General features: G+C 39.6%; 1 protein-coding gene across 1 annotated transcript in view; it reads left to right on the top strand.

The window, feature by feature from the left end:
- Positions 1-26,681, top strand: part of GALNT17 (polypeptide N-acetylgalactosaminyltransferase 17) — a 428,034-nt gene that overhangs the window by 309,440 nt on the left and 91,913 nt on the right. Inside the window, exon 6 of the mRNA XM_051992009.1 lies at positions 11,203-11,320. Within this exon, the coding sequence (XP_051847969.1) occupies positions 11,203-11,320 (118 nt within the window). The remainder of the gene's footprint in view (positions 1-11,202; positions 11,321-26,681) is intronic.

A 26,681-nucleotide genomic window follows, 5' to 3' on the forward strand; every position in this document is an offset into this window, starting at 1 on the left:
AAAGAAAATGTGATTATGAGAAGAACAAATAATATTATGCCTGGAAAATGACTTATGGGGGAGAACTTGATAGAGAGATGCAGTGGGTGGGGTTACTGACATACTCTGCAAAACCCAACGGGCCTTGACTGATCTTAGATGATGAAAGAGGAGCCCAGGGCCTTCTCCCCAAATTCCCACCTCCCTTCACTCCCTCCTTTTTCTGTCCTTCCGAAAGCACCCCTGGAGCATCAGACCGATGCCAGCTTCTAGAAACCCTTCCTCATTTTCCGGGGTACTCACTATCTCTTGAAACAACTTTGTATAGCAGGCCCCTATTAATGCAAAGAATGAAATTCAGGCAGCAGTCCCATTATTTGAATTAGCAATGCATGTTTCCATTGGGATGGAACTAATGACCATATTTTATATTATTATAATTTTTGAAAAGCATGAATTCAAAGATACGTGACCACTTGACAAGATTCATTATCCACACTAACTTAGCTGTATTATTTTATATATGCTGGCTGCCCCCCAAATGTCTCTCTCCCCAAAATGGGCACACAGAGGTTGTTAATAAAGGTAATGTTTATTTTCTGAAAAAGAAAAGATGTTACGGTTTTGTGCTAATGAAATGTGTATATATTTTGAACAACACACTGTACTTTGCCCGTGTTTATATATTGCGTGCCCCCCGTAAAATTCGTTCATCCAACAAGCATTTATTAAGTGCTTACTATGTGCCAGGCATTCTAGCTAGCAAGCTAACAACAACAATAATAACGGCAATCACAATAATAATGTTGTTTGGTCGCGTTCGATTCTTCACGACCCCATTTGGGGTTATCTTGGCAAAGATACTGCAATGGCTTCTCATTTTCTTCTCCAGTTCATTTTATAGAGGAGGAAACCGAGACAAAAAGCAGTTACATGGGTAGTAATGGCAAAGCTGGAAATTACAGTTAGGCAAAAAGATCCTACTTCCATGGCCGACAGGACTTCAGAGAAGTCTAATACGGAAATTCTTAACTTGTCACGGACATCCTTGAGCAATCTGGTGAGGTCTATGGACCCCTTCTTAGAATAATACTTTTAAGTAATTGAAGGAAATGCTAAATTTCAATTAGAGATTAGTGAAAATAAAGGTGGATTTTTTTCCATCAAAGTTCATGTTTGTCCTGAAATCTTTTCAAGGACCACTTGAGGATCTCTTGATCCCAGGTTAAGAGCCCCAGATTTGTCACTTTTTCTTGGGTCCTTGGATCCTCAAATTCAACATTTAATCCACTGTACCATATTGCTGAGTTCTGGGGATACAAAAAGAGAAGCAGAAGGCTTGCATTCTGGAAGTGGGAGTACATGAAGGACAGAAACAATGAATATACATGTGAGAAAATACTATCTATCTGTATGTATATATATGTAATGCATGCAATATATGTGTGTGTAATACATATATGTATATGTTACATGTGTGTGTGATAAATATATTTGCATATATTTAATGCATGTGTGTGTGTGTGTGTGTATGTACATCAAAATAGAGGAGGAAGATATTCCTGACTACTGAGTGGATTTGGGAAGGGCTGAATGTAGGAAAACTTCCTTAAGCTGAATTTTAAAAGACAGGTATGAGAACAAGAGCATCTAAAAGGATAAACCTGTACCCAAGAGCAGGGGACCCTCTGCCCTATTCCTATCTCCAATGAAGCTCTTCAAGTGCAGACACCTTTGACTTTATATATTTATGTCCTCCGTTCTTAACAAAGTGTCGTGTGTACACACTTTGTATACTTAAATTGAATTCTATGGTATCAAATGTAATTGAATCTCTTTTATATTTGCTTGGGTTTTACAGTGAGCTGGGACACCCTTGTGATAAAGCATCTCCATTCCAGTGAAGGAAGGCTTTCCTTATTTTTGTAGTCTGAATAACTCCTTCCTCTTCTGGGCAGTCAAAGCCAAAGTGTGACCTCCATTAAGCAGGAGAACTATTGGCCTGTGGCTGGAATGTATTTGCAAGAGATTTGAGCCCCAGATCCTGAATTTGACAGAAAACATCACTTCTTGCTTTTTGGACATTTTGATATATAGCAGAGGCGAGCAAGGCTCAGCTATTAAATAGCTGTTCTGTGCCAGTGGAGAATTCCAGACAAGCTGGCCAACGTCTCCCCTAAAAACCCACCCATGGTCTCTGGCAACAACCAAAAATCTTGAAATCAAGCCCACTTGACTCATAACAGAAAATGAATCTCAGCTGCAGTCAATTTTGGATGCCTCAGTCTCCCTTCCCTTCCCTTCCCTCTTTTCTCTCCTACCTTTTCCTCTTTCTCCCGTCTTTCTTCTCTCCCTTTTTTCTTCCTCCCTCCTTCCTCTTTTCCTTCCTTCCTTTCTTCTTTCCTTCCTTCTTGCCTCCCCCTTCATCCTTTCCTCCCTCCCTTCTTCCTTCCTTATCACCCTCCATCTCTCCCTACCTTCCTCCTTTTTTCTTCTCTCCCTCTCTCCTTCCTTCCTTCCTTTGTTCCTTTGTTCCTTCCTTCCTTCCTTTTCTCCCTCCCTCCCTTCCTCTCTCCCTTCTCCCTCCCTCCTTCTTCCTTCCTTCCCTCTCTCTGAAGTCAATGAATTCAACTCCTTTATTTTATGGATTAGGAAAAAAATCCCAGAGCTTTGCATAACTTTCCCAGGGTTACCCAATGTCTAAATCAGGTTTCCAACTCAGTGCCTGCCAAGTCGTATGTCTCCATTATCTATCCAAATTCGGGCCCAAGGCCTGTGTGCTCTTAAATGAAGAAGAAATAAAAACAGGCCCTGGAATGTCACAATTCCTGATTTTTTTCCCCAACATACAGTTTATAACTTAATATTGCCTTTCGGGGAGAGAGTGATTACTCTGAGCATCTTTCGGGAAGCCCGACTTTGAATCCCAATTCTGACACCACCTGGTGACCTTCAGCGAGCCACTTCACTTTGTCTGCCTCCATCTCTTCAAGCATAAAATAAGGTTAATAATAGCACCTGCCTTCCAGAGTCCTTGAGAGAACCACAGGAGATATTTGTGAAATGCTTAGCGCAGCAGCTGGGATGCAATCTCTTCCTTCCCTCCTGCTTGGTTTAGAGAGAGGGACCCTTTGAATGACTAAAAAGTTGTAGTCCCTGAAAGTGATGATGCGTTATTTTGTTTTAATAGTAATGCGGTGAATACAGAAAAGTATGGGAAGACTTATATAAACTGGTAAAACCAGTAAAACATATACATATATATTTATATTTACATATATGTAGTTTTACTTGTTCTACTTATATATGTACACATGCATCTACACTTACACATTTATATATGTGCATATACATGGATATATAATACATATTTCTAAGTACACATTTTTTTAAATGTGTTCACTTTTCTTCACTTTGAATCAGTTTATATAACTCTTCCCATACTTCTCTATATTCACTATATTCCTCTTAAAACACAGCAATATACATACACAAACATACACAGTCATTACAGAAATGACAGTGTAAATCGAAACAACCACCACTAAAAGCAATAATAGTAACGATTGATAATGAATCCTGTAAAATCATAATAATAAATCTTAATTCTAAAAAAGAGATATGAGGATGCTCCTCCCCCTTATTTCTTTGCAGAGGTGGGGAACTATGGGTATAGAGTATTGTAGATGTCTGTCTTTCTAGGTTCATATTGATTCATTTTGCTGAATTCTTTATTTTCCTTTTTTATTATTTATTATAAGTCATATTCCCCTCTAATCCACCATGATGGATATATTGAGAAATGTGGGTGATATAAGAGCTAAAGAGATTCATTTTTAGAAGTAGTTATGTTAAAAATAAAAGTAGACACCCCAACTACTTTCACTAGTCTTCACATCAATTGTGGACTTATATATGTAGCTTTTCACAATCCTTAAAATGCATTTATCTTCATTGGATTGTGAAAATGCCCAATTGTCAATTAATTATAATGACAATAATAATACTTAGCATATATTTATATATAATAATTATTGTACAAATATTTTAAAGCACTTTTCTAAATATTGTCTCATTTAATCCTCCTAACAATCCTACAACAGAAGTGCCATTATTATCCCCATTTTATGGATGAGAAACTCAGTGGTCAGCTGACTTGCTCAGGATCACAAATTAGGAAATGTCTAAGTCAGGATTCCCACTTAGATCTTTTTGTACTCCATCCACTCTGAATTCTAGCTGTTCAATTTGTATATTGCCTCAGGTTTTATGTTGTTCATCGTCCAGATGCAAACCAATTATTTTATTCTTATAGTCAACAGATATTTGTTTAGCATCTACTATGTATTAGATTCTGTGATAAGTTAATGAGGATACAAAGCGTAGCTGATAGGGTATAATGGGTACAACACTGGGCTTGGAATCAGAATATAAACCTGCTTCCACATCTTTCCCTGGACACTTACAAGCTATTAACCTATATGTGTATATATACATATACATATATACATATATATATTTAAATAAAAATAAATAATAAATAAGTAAATATATAAATAAAAGTTATTGCATGAAGTGGTTATTGAATAGATGAATGAAATAGTTATAGAATGGATGAAGTGGTTGTGGAATGAATGAAATAGAGATTAACCTCTCAGGAGTTTGGTTTTCTCATGGGGATAATAATAATAATAATAATAATAACAATAATAATATTGCAGTGATTGCCTCACAAAGTTTGTGTGAGTGTCAAACGAGATGATGAATATGGATTAAAAGTGCTTTAAAAAACTTAATAAAATACTATAGAAAAATGACAGCTGTTCTATCATTAGGGCTTACCTTCACAATGCTTATATTCTAGTAGGGAAATTACAAAATAAAAATTGATAAGTATAGCATGAAGCGGAAACTGGGGAGGGAAGCATAAAGGAGAAACCAGAAAGAATGCTCCAGTAAAATTATTTTTTGGCTGGAGCGATCAAGGAAGTGGCACCTTAGCTTCATGTTGAAGAAAGATCAAGGATTCTGAAAGAAAGTTAAGGAGAAAGGACATCCTAGGCACAACTTCTACAAATGCAGGGAGGTGAGAAATAACAAATTAAGGTCAAAGAATATCTAGTTGTTGAATTGAGCCACAGAATGTATGAAGGAGAGTGATGCAATAAGGATGAGAAGGTGAATTGGAGATGTATTATGGAATGTCAGGCTAAGAAATTTGTATTTATCTTCTATTTAATCGTGAGCTACTGAAGCTTCTTGAGTGAACGAAGGATTTGGCCAGACCATTGATGTAGATGGTGGCCTGAAAACTGAATGGAAGGGAGAGAGGCTCATTGCAAGACTATTACAATTTTTAAAATGAGTGGAAGTAAAGGTTCTCTGAGTGGAGAAAAGGGAATGAAAATAAAAAATGGAGTGCTGTTCAAACAGAGAGATCTTGATGGACTGAAGCCTCTTGAAGGCTATAGTCAGGGACTCTGAGCCAGATGGAGGGCAAAGATGGCTAGACTCCAGCCCTGGCTCCCCCATTTACTCAAGTGTTTGGTCACTTTCCTTATCTGCTAAATGGGAATAATCTGGGAGAACAGACTAGACAAGTTTTATGTATCTTATTATAATTTGTACCTCTTATCTTTGGCTCCCCAGCACCCAGATACAGTACTTTGCATATAGATATAGGTTAACAGTCAATATGTGTTGATGTGTGAGTGAAATTGTTATTAAATGATTGAATGAATAAAAATTATTGAAAGAGGTGGGTGTTGAATGACTGAAGGAAGGAAGGAATTGTTGAATAAATGAAATAGTTGTGGATATTGAATGAAAGAATTGAAAGAGTGATTGAATTAATGAATAAAGTGGTGAATGATTGAAATAGTTGTGGAAGGAAGTTATTGAATGAATAAAATGGTTGAATGAATGAATTGGGTGATTAGATGAAAAATTATAGAAGAAAGTGGGTATTGAAGGAATGAATGATATGGTTGTTGAGTGAATGAATGGAGTGATTGTTGAATGAATATATAAATAAAAGTTATTGCATGAAGTGGTTATTGAATAAATGGGTGAAATAGTTATAGAATGGATGAAGTGGTTGTTGAATGAATGAAATAGTTGTGGAAGAAAGTACTTAATAAATAAATGAACGAAATGGTTGTTAAATGAGTGAATTGTTAGATGTCTGGACAAATAATAAATTAATAAAATTAATTTATAATTAATTAATAAAGTGGATATTGAATTAATGAATGAAGTGGTTGTTGAGTGAATGAAATAGTTGTAGAAGAAAGTGGTTATTGACTAAATGAGTAAATAAAATGGTTATTGAATGAATGAATGATTGAGTTTTTTTTTTAGGAAGCAGATATTGAAAGAGTAAATGAAACAATTGTTGAATCAAGCAAGAAATGAATAAATATGAGTGATTCATAATGACACTTCCAGTAGCTGCCCAACTTTGCTTGTTTTTATTTCTTCCTCTGCTTATTCTGCAGCAGAACATTTCTACCATGTCCCATAAATTCTATGTAAACAACAACAGGAATTGTTTGTAATTCCTGTTGTTCTTTTTTGTAAATGGGAGCTCTCAGAATGGGGTGTGCCCTTTAGCCCAGTTATCATATTCAGCTGATTTGGAAATGAATTGTTTCTATTAATACTTGTTCTTCCACCAGGGATGGAATTGCAGATTTAAGTAGCAGTGATTAAGTACTAGTGATGCAAAAGGAGACATCAACAGAAAATGAAGTCCCATTTAAGGCTAGGAGGAAACATGAGGTGATCATCCTTTGGCACCCCGACTTACCTCTACAGCTTTCTTCTACATTATATTACTTCCCTCCTCACCCTTGGCACATCATCAAAACTGGATTTCTCTCTATTCACGTCCCACCATATTCTCTCCATGTTGGACCAGCCAACTTAGAATCTACTTCTCACTCCTGCCTTATAAAATTTCTTACTTCCTTCAAGATGCGCCTTCTTTCTACACCAGATGTGTCAAACTCATCGCCGGCAATGAGTGTTACCAACCAGATTATAATGTAATTGGGAAATATTTAGCAAACACACACGTATAAATACAACAAAATAGCCAAAGATAATTTGTGGTATTCCAAGTCAATCTGCTTCCCCTATACGCAGGTGAATCCCTTTTTTGTTTGAATTGCATGTTATTAATCTGGGCAGTTTATGTGGTACAGTGAATAAAGCACTGGGACTAAAGTTGGGAAGATCTGAATTCAAATGCAGCCTCAGGCACTCACTAGGTGTGTGACCCTGGACAAATCACTTCACCTGTCAAATAAGCTAGAGAAGGAATTAATAAATCATTCCAGTGTCTGCCAAGAAAACCCCACATGGTGTCACCAAGAGTCAGACACTACTCTATAACAACCACCACTTGTCCACCCTGCCTCTTGTCATCCATTTCCCTTGACCACTGAGCTGCTAGTGCCCTTTCTCCCTTGTGACCAATGCCTTATTTTGGATTTATTTGTTATGTATTTAATCTGTTTGTGTGTATTGTTGTCTTCCATGATAGAATGTTAGCCACTTGAGGGCAGGGAGATTTCATTTTTGCCTTTGGAAGCCCCTACACCTGGTACATAATAGGTACCTGATCCCTGCTGGGATGGTCCTATCTGTAGGGACCTCTGGATGTGGGGGAGGCTGCTCCCACTTTGCATTTTGGTTTTCCATGAGAGAATCTGGAGGCTGGCAGGGGAACAGGTTAGTCCTTGGGGCCAGACTGGTGCCAATTGCCCAAAGTGTTTGTACTTGTGTGTGGAATGGAGAGATGGAGTCGGTGAAAGAGTACAGAAGGATGTTGCCTTGGTGATGAAAGATGAACCTGGGGTTGCTTGTCCAAGCCAGTTTGCTCTATCCAAATATGGGGAAATCGCATTATAATTTTAGGCTTCCTGGAAACTTAGTTGGGGACACTCTATAGTCAACACTGTAACCAATATGGCTTCAGACTCTGTGGAGTCTGCTCACATCTCAACAGGGAGGTCGTGAGCTAGAGTTGAAGATAATGTGTATGTGCTTGTGTGTGGCCTGTAGGCTGCTTGACTTTGCCTGACTGCTCATTTGTTACAAAGGAAGACTTCTCCAGGGCAGGGAGCAAGAGATGCAGAAAAGCCAGGGCATCCATAAAAAAATAAAAATATACAGAAAGGAACCAAAAGATGGTCAGAAGGGGACACAATTTTGTTACCATTTTGTTAAATTTAACATTCCCTTAATCGCAATTCAGTATTGTATGTTTTTTGTATTTCGGAATTCTTATGTTTGTTGGTGATTATTAAACTCACAATTAAAATGGCAAATTTAACAATTAAAAAAATAAAACCTCAGCCCGAGACATCTTGGACCATGGGCCATTTGAATAAAAAATATGGTGTCCATTCCACAAATCTTTTGAACTATTCTTATACCCCACAGTGTCCAATTTCTCCTTTTCCTTTCTGCTTGTAGTTTGAGCCAAAGGATTGGATATAAAATGATAGATTTCTATAGTGCAGCAGATTTTAAGTGGGGTAGGGTAAGGGTCTCACCTCAAAAAGTTGCTACCTGAGTGATGGTAATGGACCTATGTTCCTCTGGGTTTTCCTGACTCCCTTTGGCAAAGAGAGTCACTGAGGACTGTAGGATACAAGATTAGTGCAACTCCCAAATTACTCTGAAGTACCAAGTAGACTTCCTGGGCCACGATCCAAAGGCAGCACAATTTCCGATGGCCAAATGCGGGTGATGCTCATTGTCTGGAAGACTGAGCCAGCACGGCGGATGCAAGTGCAGCTGTCTCCAGCATCCCCCGCTGATGAGGCAGTCTGCCCCCAACCCCTTCCTGAGCCAAGGACTGCTCCCTCTCAGATCCCCTCATATGTGCACGTGGGCCGGCCCCTCTGTGCCGGGCTGACCTTTTACCGGTCCAGAATAAGGCTTCTCTTTTCAGCATCTCACCACCTCCGTCGTTGGTACCCACCAGGTGCAAAGGCTTCAGAGGAGGTCAGGCTTGGATGCTGGGGCGGCACTAAGGGAGGCTGGGATGGAGGCTCTGCAGCAGCATCTCCTCCCACGGTGCGGAACCATGGGAACCCACGGGAACATGGAGAAAGTTCAGGCTCCCTGTACCCAGATGGTGGAACTTGGCCACCCTTGAGTTTTTTCATTGTTATTGTTCAATTCTCAAACCAAGTGAGAAATGGGTGCTGTGGGGAGGCAGGCTGGGGTGGAGGCTTTCTCTGCCTACTCTGGAGCTCGGAAAACGGCCTGGACTCTCTGTTATTATGGGCTTGCCTCCCTTGGCCCAAGGCTGCCTCTGGGATTGGGGGAAGACCCTTCCTCCCTAGTTTCTTGATTAACTCATAGGCTTAGATAGCAACTACTGATCCTCACTCTCTCTGATGGCTCATACCTGTCCATGTGAATCAATCAATGCAGGTTTATTAAGCGTCCACTCTGAGCCAGACACCTTGTGAAGAGCTAGAAATACAAACAAGGGAAAAACGTGGTCCCTGCTCCAGAGAGCTGGCGCTCTAAGGGGGCACCATTCAAACCACGCTGTTCACACAAGCTATATCCAAAGTAAAAGAAAGGAAAATCAGAAAGAAGTAGCCACCCGTGGGGCGGACCAGCACCATTAGCATGCAAACTCCTTGAAAGGCGTTTCTTTTTTTGTCTTTGTGCAGTAACTGGTATAGTGCCTAGTATAGAACAGTGGTTGGGGCTCGAGCTTCTCAGTCAGGAGAACCTGAATTCCAGTCTAGCCTCAGACACTTACTAGCTGTGTGACCCTGGGCATGTCACTTAAACCCCCAGTTTCCTCAGCTGTAAAACGAGCTGGAGAAGGAAACAGCAAATTACGCCAGTATCTTTGCCAAGAAATGGGGTAACCAAGAATCAGATGCAACTAAAGGCTGATTAATTGATTAATGTCAGTCCTATCCCTTCTAGGTCAAAGGCCAAAAGCTGACACATAGTAGGTGCTTCATAAATTTTTAGGACTGATAACTCTCTACTCCATCCCATATGAAAAATAATTTGCTATTTCATGACTTCCTACCATCCACTCCAAATCAAAATTTTTAGAGTATATTTTAGGGCTGTAGTGACAATATTTGACTCCACAATAAAAAAGAGGAAAAAAACCTTATCTCCTGGTCCGGTTGAATTCTAAACGCCCCTATAAGCTCTGGAATTCAGTAATAGAATTGTCTTATTCTGAGAGATCTGGGTAATTTCAATGTCACAGGAGTTAGAAGCATTTCTCCTGGGTTTACCAGACTTTTACCCTTTCAAAGTCAGCACATTATTTTCATGGAGTTGCCCCTTTCCCTTAAGGGGTTCTTAAACATTCCTTGTCTGTGGCTCTATTTGTTCAGTTCACAGTGAATGTAGCCTTCCCTTTTCTGTCTTGGGCTCCCATCATGCTTCACTTTCCTTTTGCCTTGACTGAGGAATCAATGAGCTATTCCTTCCCCCAGAATCAGCTTTCATTACATTTCTAATAGAATGTGAGCTCTATTATATATCTAATGAATTTTAGAGCTAGAAATGACTGCAGAGATTTTCTAGTGAGAGGATCCCAAAATACAAGAGAAGGGACCTCGGGGGTCACCCAGAATCTTCCATAAGTGGGGAGCCAGCTTCCATGCGAGATCAAACTCCATTGAAGGTGCTCTTACTACTTCATTGTTCAGAAAATATGAGATGGGACTGAGGGAGAACGACTTGTCCACATTTGCAGAACAAGGCTAGGATTCAGACTCTCCTAAATCTCCTGCCTCTCACTCCTGGCCGCGGAGGCTGTGGTTGGACATTGCTTGGATAACAAAGAGCCCAAAGTCATCTGGAATATCCAGTCAGAGCCTGGGGCAGGCCAGGGCAAAATGGCGGGCCTGGAGGCCAGGGTTGTCTTAAGGAGACTTGGCTTGATCAAAACTGAAAAAAGATGCAGAAATAATTTGATCTCACCTTCTAATTTTACAGAGGAAGAAACTGAGGGTCAGAGAGGTAGAGATGTGGTGGATGGGGTTCTGTGAGATGCCGGGGAAGTGACTTAAACTCTCTGGGCTTTAGCAGTCCTACCTGATGGATGGTAAAAGACCATTGACCTCTGAGTCCATGACCCATGACATGGGCCGCCTCTCCTTTTGGGAAATATGGATCTGTTCCTGAAAACGAGCTCACCGTCCCTTGTTTGCTCTCCTGCAGGACTCCAGCAATGATCGGGTGTTCGTTCGTGGTCAACCGCAAGTTCTTCGGGGAAATAGGCCTCCTGGACCCAGGGATGGATGTGTACGGAGGAGAGAATATAGAGCTTGGAATCAAGGTCTGTGAAGTGGTTTCTTTTCCTGGTATCTTAATTTTAGCTTTAATTCCCTTTTCTCCAATTTAATTCTGTACCGTCACTGCTCTGATAAATGGGGACATTCATAGAATGCTCTTTCTTCCAACGTTCTCACTCATCTTTGCGCTGTCTTCATAATGTAGTTGTTTTATGGATGGATAGGGCTGAGGGGGAATAAATGATTTGGCCTGAGCGTAGCAGTGACTAAGCTGGATCTGAGAGAGCTGTCAGTAAGGGCGTAGGATTCAGAGAATCTGAGTTCGGATCTCGGTTCTGCTTCAAAACCACCCTTAGGTGACCTTTACTATCTCTCAGTTTCAATTCTTCATCTGTCAAATGAGAGGAGTAGGGGCTGCTTCTGGCTGTGCATCCCTGATTGTAGAATTCAGAACTCACGATTTATGATTAGGACATTTCCCCATTAAATTAGACTGAATAGCACTATAGATCCCCTATGTTTTCTTATTTGAGGGATAATTGAATATGTAAGTGATCACCCACAAAGTTCTGTCTGTGACATTTTATATATTATCTAATTATATAGAAAAACGGCCTGTCATGAAGGAAGGCCCAGGTTCAAGTCCTTAGCTATATAACACAAGACACTTATGTCCTAAGTCAGAGACTCCCCAAGATCTGTGTACTAAGCTAGAGCATCATAAATCTAGAACCAGAGTAAACCTTAGGGATATCTAGAATAGGATTATTAACCTTGTATATGTCAGGTACTCTTTGTTAAGGTTGATGAAATCTACGGACCCTTTCTCAGAATAATGATTTTAAAAGCTCAAAATAAAATATAGGAGATTAATTATATTCAATTAATTATATTCATATAAAGATGTATTTTTCCCACTCATATTCATCGTCCCCTTGAAATCTATCTACAGAGTCTTTGAGGATTCCTAGACCTAAGGGTGAGCCCTCCTGATCTAACCTAACCCCCTCATTTTGCAGAGGAAAAGGCACTTTTCATCTTTGGGCCTCAGAACCTATAGGTTCTGAGGCCCAAAGATGAGAAGTGACTTAGATAATAAGTCAAAGCTGAGATTTGAACTTGTGATACCAAGTTCATTGCTCTTTCCATTATATTACAGTATTTTTCTGGGTCTCTATTCAAAGACAAATCTTGATTGTTCTGATGAAAAGAGACTCCATACTAAGATATCTCTGCAGTGTTAAAAATCATAAATGTTGCATGGATCATTGATTAGATCATAAAGCCTGAGAATAATAAAATATTGGCTTTGGAAGTTATTTTAGAGATTATCTAGATCAGGGATTTTTAACCTAGATTTGATAAAAAAAAATCCTCAATAGTATTTTATTTTTTTCCAAATATATGTAAAGATACTTTTCAAGATTCTTTTTGTAAGATTTTGTGTTCCAAATTTTTGTTTCTCTCTGCCTTGCCTCCCCTCTCTCTAAGACAGCAAACAATATAAGTTAAATAAATATGTGCAGTTTTTTTAAACATATTTCCATTTTTGTCATGTTGTGCAAGAAAAATCAGATGAAAAGGAAAAATTTTGGTAAATAATTTCAGATGATTATTTCAGTGTCATTGATTGTCTTTGTAATCTGTATTTTGTTTAGAAACATTATTCTAAGAATTGCCAAAGGAATTAAAACTCAAAAAAGTTTAGGAAAACTTGAAATAGACCGACCTCCTCCTGTTCTAGTTGAAACAATATGAAATGACATTGCTGGCTGGTGGGGGAAGGGACCCTCCTGATGCCCAAGTCCCCTTCTCTCCCATGGTTGGAGGGAGCTCAATTCACAATTTTGTCTCAGGGGGCCTCCATACCCTGGAACCCTATTTAATCATAAATAAGGTAAGCTAATGAGATTCCCACACACCCCCTCACACATATCCTGCCATAAAGTATCCACAGTTGAGACTGGCCCTGGGCAAAACTGATGTAAGTAGTCATTTCTCTAGTGATTTCCTTTACATCTCTTTTTCTGTGAAATTCTTCAGTAATGTGATGCAGTTTCCTCCCACCCACCTTTCCAAAAGCCAAAAGTAGGATGTGCTTCCAGGTCTCTAAATCTAATTCTCTCTTTCTCTCTGCTCCCTGGCTGCCGAGGCAACCCAAGAAATATCAATGTGTCATGGACTGGGTAGGGCTCTATCTATTGTTTCCTGGAGAATCCCTGGGGGTCCCCATCACCTGTTAGCGCAGACTCAGGGTCCAGACCTTGTGACAGACCCTTCTTGCTTTTGGCAAGAGAGGCAGCATCTACTAGCTGACCGCCTTTGGCAAGTTGGCCTGGGACTTCCAAGTTCCAAGAGAGTAATTTGATATTGACCTCTCCCTTTCCCTGCTGCATACATTCCCTCTTCTCCAGCTTGACTTAATTCTTTTTTCCCCTTTTTACTCTGTTTTAAAAATCAGTTGCAATAAATAAACAAATGAATTAACAAAACCAACGATTGCATGAATGAGTCTCCTAAATCCCAAGAACACAAAACTGCTCTTACTTACCCCGACAGGCTAAGTTTTGTTTATCCAGCTGTTTTTTTTTAAGGAGGCAATTTTACTTTCTATGCTAAAGAAAACAATTGCTATACTGCTTCTTTTCCTCGATTGAATCTCGCTGGCATCCCTCCAAAGATGCTCAGGACCTGCTTGGGGCACTTCTTACTTTGGGATGTGTGGGAAGTTATGGAGCTGTGAGAACGAGTTTTCATGGATCTCAACAGTTTCTATTTGTGCCTGCCTGGCCATGCATTATTCATCATTCTAGGACAAATCTCTGGCTGTTAAAAATATTTCATGCTCTGTAGAGCAATGAATAACTGGAGATTTGATCCATAAAAGAGCCATTTGGGGGGGAGAGAGAAGTTCTAATGGATTGGATCACTTGTTGAATCGATTGTTTGCAAATTATACCCCCTGGAGTCTTAAGGAAGGAGATTAAACCTGCTAGGGCAGGGTGATGGGGAGGTTGGCAAAATTGGGCATTGGTACTGTCTTCTACCCTTTTTGTGTCCTTTATGTCTTTGATATGTCCAAACTCTCCAGATGTCCAGTGGCCTGATGTGGTCCCCTGTCTTCTTGGGAGTCCGCACTAGAACTTTTTTGATCCCCTAAACACATATACACACATATTCTGCCCATCTGCCTCAATTTACAAGCAAATATTTACTTGTTTATATGTTTAAATACTGGAAGTTTCTTGAGGACATTCTGTGCTTTGTCTTTGTGTCTTTAATCCTGGACTGTGCATGTTTACCTGCTTTTACGTTAGAGTGTAGTTTGGGACTTGATATGAGGGGAACCTAAATTCAAATCCTGCCTCTTACTACCTTATATTTTCTAGCTGTGTGACTCTACATAAGTGATTACATTTCTTATCAGCTTTAGTTCCCTTACCTTTAAAACGAAGTTATTGATAACACTTATCTCCTAGTGTTTCTGTAAGGATGAAATTAGAAGTCATGTCAAATAGTGCTTTAGAAATCTTAAAACCCTGTCTTATTATCATTCTTGATGTTCTACTCTATCTCATTCCCAAATCCCTCCAAACAACATAGAATCTTTGAGGGAAGGGGCTTGTGTGCTTTGTCTTTGTGTCTACAATCTAGGTACCATGTCCTATAAATTTGTGTATTTGTGGGAAAGAGCAAAGAAGGTTCTTAGGAGAAGATTTTATATTAACTGTTTACCATGTTATTTGGGAGTAGGAGAGTAGTGCCCTCTGGGGACCCAAAAGTTGGGAAATGCTCTTAAAGTGTTACATAATGCAGGATTTCTCTTTCTCCTTTTTCCTTTTCCTCTTCCTCTTTTAGGTCTATGCAATTGCATTTATAATTTCTTGAAATATAGCTCTGAAAAACAGACTTTTAAAAAGTCCATTGTGTTTTAACTGGACAAATCATTCTGGCTTGCAATGAATGGGCAATAATAGACACAGCCCAATCCTCTATGGCTCATTGTTTAAGAAATGATGGCTCATAGTGTATATGTAATTGTTTTCCTGTTCTGGCTAAAAACATCTTAGGATCTCCTCTCCCAGATAGATAAATATCTTTGGGATGGTAAATGGGTCCATCTTTTGTCGAAATTCTTACCTTGTCCATAAGCTTTGGATGGACATGGCCTCAGATGAACTGAAAACTGGGAAAGACCTTAACTTAGAAAAGCCACTGTCTGGCACTGCTTCTTAGACAATCACTAGTCATCTTGATCTTTATCCTCCCACTGGACTCCAATAATTCTGAAGGAGAGAATTAGGCTGATGACTTTGGGAAGCTGTACTTCACTGAAATCCAGTTCACATGAAAGTCAAGACATCTTCAAGAAGGAAGGACCGATAACAGCGATCAGATCTACTGGGGAAATATGCTTAAATTTAATCTATATTATTGATATTTTCTCCATCACTTTTTAAAATCCAGATGAAATAAATCAACTCTGATTTGTAGCACTTGCAATTTCCGGAAGATAAATGTTCACACTAAAAATTTAATAACCATTTAGGGTTGACTCTAGTATACCCATGCCTGATGTTGTTCATTGTTTTTCAGGCATATCCGACTCTTTGTGACCCATATGGGGTTTCTTGGCAAAGATACTGGAGTGATTGGCCATTTCCTTCTCCAGTTAATTTTACAGATGAAGAAACTGAGGCAAACAGGATTAAGTGACTTGCCCAGAGTCATGTAACTAATGTGAGGCTAGATTTAAATTCAGGTCTTGTTTGATTCCAGGTTTAACACTCTACTGCACCATCCACCTGCCCCATGTTTGATACTCTGAATGTATTTCTCTTTATCCCTACATTAAATTTGTTCCTCTGATGTCTTCTCTCATAAGGGGTTAATCTCTCAAATTTGTCCTCAAAAAAGTGTTAATAACTTATAATATCTTAAGTCCAGTGATAAAAACAAAAACATTAGGTCTGGAGTAATAGTTCACTAAATCATCTTTTTCTAATGTCTTCTTTAAGTTTCATTTCTTTATTCTGCATAATGAGAGAGAGATTATTGGAGGATGTCTAAGATTCTTTCTAGCTCTACAATCCTATAAAATGCTAGACTATCTTTCCCAATGGTGGAATCATGTTATTTTTAGCACTAAAAGACATTTTTATTTTATTTTGAATGAGTCTCCCTTTTCTGTTATTACTACTTAGGTTTTATCTTTGCTAAATGGAAATTATGTTGATTTTAATGGTTTATTTTGTGACCATTGACTTTAGTGAAGTTACTAATTGTCTCCATTTGTTTCTTTGCTGATTCTCTGGGGTTTTCTGGGAAAACCATTTTGTCATAGACAAATAGGGAAGTTTTATCTCTTTTATGTTTATGCCTTTAATTTCTTTCTCTTGTCTAATGAGTATTGCAACCATTTCTAGAACTATGTCAAATAACAGCAGGGAAAGGACATTTGCATTTTAACAAGTCACTCTTGGGAATGTAGCACTTTTTCTAGAGAAATAATACTGTGGTATGGTTACGACAGGGACAGACTAATGGCCAAGATTCTTTTGGGAGTAAAGAGTACCTAGACTGCTCTGAAACAATACTTTTTATAGGTAGCATCATGTGTTATGTGGAGTGTAGGGGCATAGGCCACGTAGGTGGCATTATATTTAGCACATGTGAAAGGTGCTTCTGTTGTAGAAAAATGATCTTTTTATAATGAAGAGTTGAATAATTTTTTTCCCTTTTACTACTTTTTCTCCCGAGTTAGAACAATTTGTACTGTGGTTTCTTCTCCCTATTTTTGGTGTTCTTATAGCATTTAATTTAGGACTGTTAGATCTGTGAGTTATTATAGTTTTCTCTAAAATTCCTATTAAGAATCAGTTCTCAGAAAAGAATTTTTGTTTTATTTTTAAGAGGAAGGGGACAGATAATGTTTTAACTATATTTAACTGGTACACATTATGAGTACATATAGGTTTTTTAAAATCTTATCACTTAAGGGTATTATATGTTGCTTAATGACACAAAATCGAAAACTCTCCCTACCAATCTCATGTTATCAAACATATCTCTTTCCTATGGTTTCTTCCATGTCAAGTCACACTAGTAGAGAGAGACATCTTTCTGGCTTTGACATTTGTCCATTCATCAACACTTTGTGGGCATGGAGGTATCATCATGAGCCTTTCTGTCATTTCATCCCTCTTACAACATCTTGTGCACATAAGTAGAATGAATTGCTTTGTCAAATGCTGTGCTGAAACCAAGACCCACTGTATTTATGGAATTTCACTCATCTACTAGTCTATCTTATTAAATGATGGAAAGAAGTGAGTTTGAGACATCCTGACTAATCATGATAATCTCTTTTTAAAATGCTCTCAAGCCATCTCTTCTAGAGTTTTGCTGGGGACTGACATCAGTTCAATTCCATTAAGTTAAAAAAAAGCCTTTTATTAAGTACCTGCAAGATCTCAGGCACTCTGCTAAGTGGTAGAGAAATAAAGCCCTTTAAGTGCTAAAGGCTACCATTCTGCTAGCAAGAGCTCTTAATCTGGGGTCTAGAAAATTATTTTTTACTATCTCAGTAATTATCTCAATATAATTAGCTTCCTTTGTAATCCTATATAATCTGTATTAAGTATTTAAAAACATAATTCTGAACAGAATTCCATAACATTCACCAGATAGTCAAAGGGACCTAAGACACACACAAAAAAGTAAAAAAATCTCATGAGAAGGATCTGACAGACATGCATGTTCATGTGTATATACATATGGGTGTGTGCACACAGGAATATACACATGTGTATGTTACATGTTTGTGGTATATGTATATTAGTATGTATCAAAACTCTATATCTATATATACACATAGAGATATATAGATAGATAAATAGATAGATAGATGATAGAAAGGAAGAAAGAAAAGAAAGAAGGAAGGAAGGAAGGAAGGAAGGAAGGAAGGAAGGAAGGAAGGAAGGAAGGAAGGAGGAAGGAAGGAAGGAAAAGAGTGAGGGAAGGAAGAAAGGAGGAAGGGAGGGAGGGAGGGAGGAAAGAGGGAGGGAAGAAGGGAAACAAAGAAGGAAGAAAATAGAGAGGGATAGATGGAGATAGAGCCAGATGGATAGTTGCAAGGATGGATAAGTAGATGAGACAGATAGATGGAAATAGGGATAGGAAGATAGAGAGGAATAGATAGATAAGATAAAGGAAGTTGGATAGTTGTATGAATGGATGGATGGAAATAGAGATGGATAATAGAGATAGATGGAAAGGGAGATAGAAGAAAAAAGGAAGGAAGGAAAGAAGAAATAGCTAGATGGAAATGGCAATGAATAGATAAGAGACATGGAAAGAGAGAGAAGAAAAGGGAATGAATGAAGGGAGGAAAGAAGAAAGAAATTGCTAGCTAGCTAGAAATAGATGGATAATAGGATGTATGAATAGATAGATGGAGAGTTAAAGAAGGAAGGAAGGAAGAAATGAAGAAAGAAAGGAAGGAAGGAAGAAAAAAGAAATAGCTAGAGATATAAATAGATGGATAATGAGATATGTGGATAGATAGAGATAGATGGAAAGAGAGACAGAGGAAAAGGAAGGAAGGAAAGAAGGAAGGAAAGAAGAAATAACTAGATAGAGATAGCTGGATAGTTGGATGAATGAATAGGTGAGACCGATGGAAATAGAGATAGAAAGACACAGAGATAATAAATATAAATACTTACATTTAGATAAAAGCAAAAAATACACAAAGTGATGCAAAAATATTATCGAGAAAGTCGAAAATCTGGAATGTCATGTAAATGGGAGAATATCAGAATTTTGTGTTTTTTTCATCTGCATCCTCCAGTATCTTACAACACCTGCTAGGTCATTAATAAGTGCTTGTAGATTAATTGATTGCTTAAGCTTAAGCCGGGTTAAAACAGGTTTTCATCACCCTTAATTTTTCTTTAGTGTACTGAGTTCACAAATTTGGGGTACAGTGGGAAAATTTCCCTGAGACCTCCAGTCATACCTCAGGTCTAAAAAACTTTAAATTTGGAGTCTGGGGAATCAAGTTTAGCTCCATTCTGTATCTTCCTGGGTGACCTTACGAGACTTAGTTGACTTCTCTGGGCCTTGGCTTTTTTCTATGTGAAATTAAGGCCTCAAAGGCCTCTTCCCATTATAAATCTATAATCTTTGAAGATATTTTCAGTGACTTTTTAAATGAATGTCTGCAAAATGGGCCTATGGAGATCTGCTGATTCTGGAAGCTTAGCCCTTCACTCAGCCTCTCTTAAGTATCTCTTAAGTGTTAAGTAACAGAGGTAGATATGGTTGGAAGTAGAGATAGTAAAAAGAAAAAAGGGATGGATAGGTGAATAAATAAATGGTAAGAGAGAAAAATAAATGGAGAGAAACAGACATAGAGAGAGAGCCAGAGATAGAGACACAGACACAGAGAGAGACACACAGAGCCATGGATAGATGGAAAGAGGTAGACAGGGAGAGATGGATGAGCAGGAGAGAGACAGAGACAGAGAGGGACACATAGGGAGACAGAAAGAGACAGAGACAGACACAAACACAGAGATACAGAGAGAAATGTATAGATGGAGAGAGATAGAAATGGATGGATAATTGGCGAGAGACAGAGCGAGAGAGAGACCCACAGAGACACAGATAGATGGATAGATGGAGAAAGCTAGAAAGAGATGGATGAATGAATGGTGAGAGACAGAGACAGATAGATGAATACATGATTTAAAAAATATTACTTGTGCTTCCCCACTTATAGCCTCACAATCATCAGGACCACTCAAAGATTAGGTGGCTTGCCCAATAACCAAGATATGTCAGAAGAGGAAGCTGGACCCAAGTCTTCTTGACTTTCATCTCTCCATCTCCTACATACCACTGACTCTCCAATCATTTTTTAAAATAAGTCCATTGCTCTGAAGAGAGTTAGAGAATCTAGAATTCTAGAGTGAGGAGGGAGAGGATTCCAGGTGTGGGGCTCGGCTTTTGCGGTGGGAACAAGTCAGGGGACGGAAGGTCATATACAAGCAAGGGCGGGCAGCCAGCTGGGCTGGAACACAGAGTACATGAAGGGATGTAATGTGAAACCTATTTAGAAAAATAGATTGGAGCCAGATTGTGAAGGGCTTTAAATATGAAGCAGAAAAAGTCGGCCAGCCCAGTGTCTTAGGGGAAAAAAGCATAAACCTTAGTTTATGGCTCCTGTCTAGGTCTCTCCTAAATAGGGGAGTAAAAATGGTATTCAGTATAGAATATGTATTGGGGATGAAACAAGTCATTTATTTCTACACACAAAAAGGAGTGCAAAAATAAAAATCAGTCCACATTAAGAGAATTAGCTGCCTAGAATCCAGTCCTAACTTACAGCCAAGGTTACAGGTGCTCGAAGCTAATTTAAGCCTCATCCCAATATAAAGCAGTTTTGCAGAACTTCTAGTTCTGCAATTTATATGGCACGTTGGGTTGGTGTCCAAAAAATGGCCAAGCTCAGGCCATTCTTTTTCATCGTGGCCATCTTCCCTGATGCAGCTGAATGTTCTTCTCATTGGTTCCAGGGCCTTTGGGCCATTTGAATTCAAAAAGTGTCTCTCTGTCCTACACATGGCGATCAGTCAGTAAGCATTTACTAAGCGCCTTCTGTATGCCATGTCCACCATGGGATACTTGTTCATCTGAGATCGAGAAAGACCAAACATAAAAGTAGCAGAAGCGGCCATGGGCACCGTGGAGATGGGATGGGAGATACCTGACTTGTGAATACAATTGGAATATAGTGAGGAAGAAAGACACAGAGACAGAGAGAGGTAGACAGGTGACTCACTTCTATACATTCACAGGGTCATCAGCTCTTCTTTCTCAATTAGGGGACTCCCTCATTTCAAATTTTTAGAAGGTTGCACAAGGTCATTAGGACCTAACAGTGACAGCTGGGTCTTCTCCCCTGGACACCACTATCACCATAAAGCTCTCAACAAACTTTCTTTCTTTCTTTCTTGAGATTATTAGAGTGAAGAGACTTGTCCAGGGTCACCAGCTAGGAAGTGTTAAGTGTCTGAGACCAGATTTGAACTCAGGTCCTCCTGACTTCAGGGCTGATGCTCTATCCACTGAGCCACCCAGCTGCTCTATCAACAAACTTTCAGTGATTCTTAATTAAAAGGGCAGTGGGCTTGGAAAGGGAGGATGAGAATTTGCATCTCTGCTTTTCCACTTACTGTCCTCAGTGTACACTGGATAATCCCTAAGACCCTTCCCCGCTCCATTAAACTCTCTAGTTCTCTCTGGGGAAGCCCCAGAGAACGGTGAAAGATTCTCCCCCAGAATTCCCTTTGCCCAGAGGTGGGTGGATGGATGGGTGGGTTTTGAATCCCTTTTACATTTTCCATCCTTCTGGGGACCTTACATCACTTCCCCAGACACAGCAAAAAGAAGGGAAATTGGCAGAAAAGATGATTAGGGTCCCAGTAGGTGAAAGCCTGGGGTTATATTTCAGCAGAGCTGTTCACCAAATGATTACTTACATCTCTCTTTACCACTCCCCAACCCCGGGCTCTAGGGAGACTTATACTTACTCTTAACACAAAGCATTCCAATAGTCTTGCAACTTTCCCTCTGGAGTTTATTTGTTTTTTTTAAACCAAGGTTTTAGTTTAGTTGTTTATTTTTTTTTTTATTATTTTTTCATTTTTTCCTTCCTTTCCTGTCCTGTGTCCCTATTTTCAAGCAGATGTTAAATTCAGTTCGAATAATAACACTGGCTTGCATGGGAGTGGGAAAGGAGAGGGAATGCATGAATACTGGAAAAATCCCATCCAAAATCTTGGCGATGTTTCTGTCTATATGCTGCAAAACATCTGGATTTGTGGAGATGTCTGGACTTTCTGGCCCAGGTTTCCAAATTGTGTCAGGATGCGTGGCTAAGCAGGGACACCAAAGCAGTGGGTAATGAATCCCAGAATCCTGGAATGGGGAGTTGGAAGGGGTCTCAGAGGCCGTACAATCGGTACCTGTACCAAAAAAATATTTCAACCCCCTTTTCAACATACCCAACTACATAAATGATCTATCAGCCTTTATTGAAAATAATAATGACCAACAAAAGACTTTTGGGGAAGCCCCAGGACAGAGGGAAAAGAATGCAGGATCCCTGAATCAAAGAATGTGAGATCATATCCTGTCTCAGCCCTTGGCTCCCTTTGTGATTTTGGAAAAGGCCTTTCTACTCCGGCCCTCAGCTGTAAAATGAGAATTGAACTAGATGAATTTGAAGATCTCTTCCAATTCTGAATCTATGTTATGATCTAATTTTTTTAAAAAAATAAAGTCCACAATAGTAACAACAAAGATATAAGATATAAAAGATATAAAAAGATATAAGATAACATCAAATATAAAATCTGTAATTACCTAATGGTTTTGATTCGAAAGAGGATATGACAGAAGAATATTGAATTATAGTCAGCCAACTTGAGTTGAAATTCTGGTTGTTTAAAAACCTCTGTCTTTCTGGCTATCGGTTTCTCTTTTCATCAGTAAAATGAGAGAATTGGGCTGGGTCACCATTGAGGACCTTTTCAAATTTCAGTCTGATGCCTTTTCCACGTGACTCCGACAAGCTTGGGAAATCCCCTTTACATCTCACTGGGTTTCAAGTTCTTTATATGTTGAATGGCAAGATTGAACTAAATGATCTCTAGGGTCTTTTCCAATTCTAAAACACAAACTCTATACTGCTATGAATCATGGACATGGTATATACTAATGGAACATATTTCAGCTGTTTATCAATATAATAATGGGGGCATTAGGACCCTTTTAAGAACATCACTTAGGGGGATTGTTGTTTGAAGGTGGCAATCACAAGGACACGTGAACATTGGAGTGATTAGTGTCATGCACAGAAATTTTAGGCATTTCTTCAAGAATAAGCACGTGTATCTTTCCTAGGTCCTTAATGACCAAGCTCAGTTCAAAGGCCTTATCGCCAATCTGTCTGCCAAAGGGTCCTAGGTTCTTAATGATCCGGCTGAGTTTTCAGGGCCTCCTCACCAACTTAAGTACCAAAGATCCTAAGTTCCTAATGACCAAGCTCAGTTCACAGGGCCTCATTACCAACCTGACTGCCAAAGGATCAATTCTTTGAGTCACCAAAATTCATGAGAGGGTCTATGCCCCCAAGCAAGTTGAAATCTCTGTTCTTTGGAAGTATTGGGGTAATGATTATTCTTCCCAACACTTTCCTCTGTACAGCTACCAAAATTGCCTTCCAAAGCACTGGTATCAGGCCTTGTGGGCCTCCACTCAAGAAAGATCAGTGATTTCAGGGTCTGCCCAGCTTAATCCAGTTAGGTGGCAAAGTGGATAGGAAGCGCCTTCAGTTTCTTCACTATAAATTAGAGATAATTGCACCTGCCTCTCAGTTTTATTGTGGAGTTCATCGGAGGGCCGTTGAATGGCGCCATAGTGGATAGAGCACCAAAGTGGCATCTGAAACATTAATAATTAATCATTAATAATCTTCCTGAGTTCAGAGCTGGCTCGGACACTTCCCAGTCGTGTGATCCTGGGTGAGTCACTTAATCCCGTTTATCTCAGTTTCCTCATCAGTCAAATGAGCTGGAGAAGGAAATGGAGGCCCCCTCTAGTGTCTTTGCACACTAGACACTAGTGACTTTTGAAGGATCATAATCAGTTTTCACGCAGGGAAAAAGTTTCATGTGTGATTCCTTGTCACCATCACCACCAAAGGCATTAATACACAATAAATGCTTTCTGCCAGGTGTGAGTGCCCACCTGTACAGAACCATGATTTGAAACCAGGCTCATGGACTTTAAATCTATAGCTTTACCCCTGGCCTTCCCCTTCGCCCATCCTTGCCAGGGTTGCAGTCACTCAATGATTTACCAATGATATGCCATGTGCTCCCTGGAGTTTACCCCCGGCCCTCCCCAGCCTCCTAGGACCACAAGCTCTGCTGGCATGCCAGGTGATAATTTTGTAGGTCACAAAGGTTTCCAAAGTAGAAATTTCATTTTAAGCAGAATTCCCAGCATCGGACAGCAGACTTAGTTTATCACCTGTACAAAGATTTATTGCCTTCTTCTGGAAAAAAGGAGGCTGATACCCGCAGGACACCAGAGCAGGCTCACGCGCAAACTCCCTCCAGAGATCCATTGCCAGTGACAGCTGGAAATGTGATGTCACAGTTAGAATATGGTCACCCTGCAGGCTTTCTTTAATTCAGTATGTTTGGGGTTCTATCTTCCAAATGAGATGGGAATTTTCTTTTTTTAAAAAATATGTTAAAGTATATGTTAAATACTATAGATAGATAGATAGATAAATAGATAGATAGATAGATATAGATATACACTTCCATACAGTTATTTTGCTGCACAAAAAGAATCAGACTTTGAAATAATGTACAATTAACTGTGAAGGAAATCAAAAAATGCAGGCAGACAAAAACAGAGGGAGTGGAAATACTATGTAGTGGTTCACATTCATTTCCCAGAGTTTTTTCACTGGGTGTAGCTGGTTCTATTCATTATTGAACAAATGGAAATGATTTGGATCCTCTCATTGCTGAGGATGGCCAGGTCCATCAGAATTGATCAACATAGTATTGTTGTTGAAGTATATAATGATCTCCTGGTCCTGCTCCTTTCACTCAGCATCAATTCATGTCAGTCTCTTCAGGCCTTTCTGAAATCCTCCTGCTGGTCATTTCTTACAGAACAATAATATTCCATAATATTCATATGCCACAATTTACCCAGCCATTCTCCAATTGATGGGCATCCATTCATTTTCCAGTTTCTGGCCACTAGAAAGAGGGCCGCCACAAACATTCTTGCACATACAGGTCCCTTTCCCTTCTTTAAGGAGATGGGAATTTTCTAGTGCTGCTTATTCAGGCTGGTGCTACTCAAACCCCACTGAAAAAGAGAAAAAGCTTGTAATCTTCTGATTAGCATTCATAATGACTTAATTAATTTTTAAAAATGTATTAAACACCCTGCTCCTCCCTGGACTGCCGGTTCTCTGACTTCTCTTGTCACCACTGGCCGATGACCTTCTGACTCTTTGGCCCCTTCCTCTATTTCGGTGATTTCTTCCTGAGACCTCCATTCTGAGGAAACACTCAGACACTCGTCCCCTCCTCTCTCTGCACTCCACTCTTGGCTCCCCTCACTTCCTTCTTCATCATGTCCCTATACTTCTCCCCTCCCTTTGCTTTTTAATTTCATTTTAGTTTTATCTTCTTTCTATTAGAATGTAAACTCCCTGAGGGCAGGAACAGTCTTTCTTTTTGCTTGTATTTGTATTCCTGCAACTTATCACCCTCCTTGGCACATAGTAAGCACTTAATAAATGCTGGTTAACTCTAGCTGTGGGCTAGAAACTGTTTTACGGTCTGAGAACGCAAACATAAAGAGCAAAGACAATTCCATCCTCAAGTGGCTTTTATTCTAATCAGAAGGAACAACATCTAGTGGGACTGTGGCCACTAAAGAGTCTTAATTTGGGAAGATTCAAGGAGGAGTAGAGTGACAAGGGCAGTTGAGTGGCGCCATAATGGATAAAGCACCAAGCTGGCGTCAGAGACTCATCTTCCTGAGTTCAAATCTGGCCGTCGCCGCCGCCTAGTTGTGTGATCCTGGGCAAGTCACTTACTCCTGTTTGCCTCAGTTTCCTCATCTGTCAAATGAGCTGGAGAAGGAAATGGCGAACTGCTCCAGTATCTTTGCCAAGAAAACTCCCCAAAAGGGTCCCAGGCAGCCAGAAACATGACTGGAAGTAACTAAATAATAATAGTACAGACACACGTACCAGGCAAGCAATCAGTACCTGGTTTTCTCTGTTATAAATGGGACCAGTCTGGGCGGCGTATACTTATGCGCCGCAAAGTGTGATTTCCTTTTATTTTCTCCCATGTGGGAAGTTTGGTCGACCTCTGGTTAGTCATGGATCTCCATGAAGAAGGTTGTAATACGGGGGAGTTTGAGGCAGGGGCATCTGGAAGGAACCCTTCTACCCTTAGGATGTGGGGTAGCTTCTTCCCCATGGGGTAGCACTGCCCTGTTTGATGTTAATAAGTGGATGGTCAATGAACAAAGTGACCTGTGATCTGTTATTCACCAGGCAGATTAGGAGTCAGTTCCACCCTCAAAGAATCAGTAAGAGATAAGGCTTTGCGGGTGATCCCAGAGTTCCTAAGTACAGACAGAATTGGAGCCCTGGTTTCCTGGACTCTGAGACTGGGCAGTGTCTGTCTGGGGCCGACGTGTTTGTATCTCATTATCTCAGTGTACGCAGGCGGGAGCAGGCGCACAGTGGTATGTTTTATATACCGTGCTTGTTACCAGTTTAATTGT

Source organism: Antechinus flavipes, chromosome 4, assembly GCF_016432865.1.
Source record: "Antechinus flavipes isolate AdamAnt ecotype Samford, QLD, Australia chromosome 4, AdamAnt_v2, whole genome shotgun sequence".
NCBI classification, from domain to species: Eukaryota; Metazoa; Chordata; class Mammalia; order Dasyuromorphia; family Dasyuridae; genus Antechinus; species Antechinus flavipes.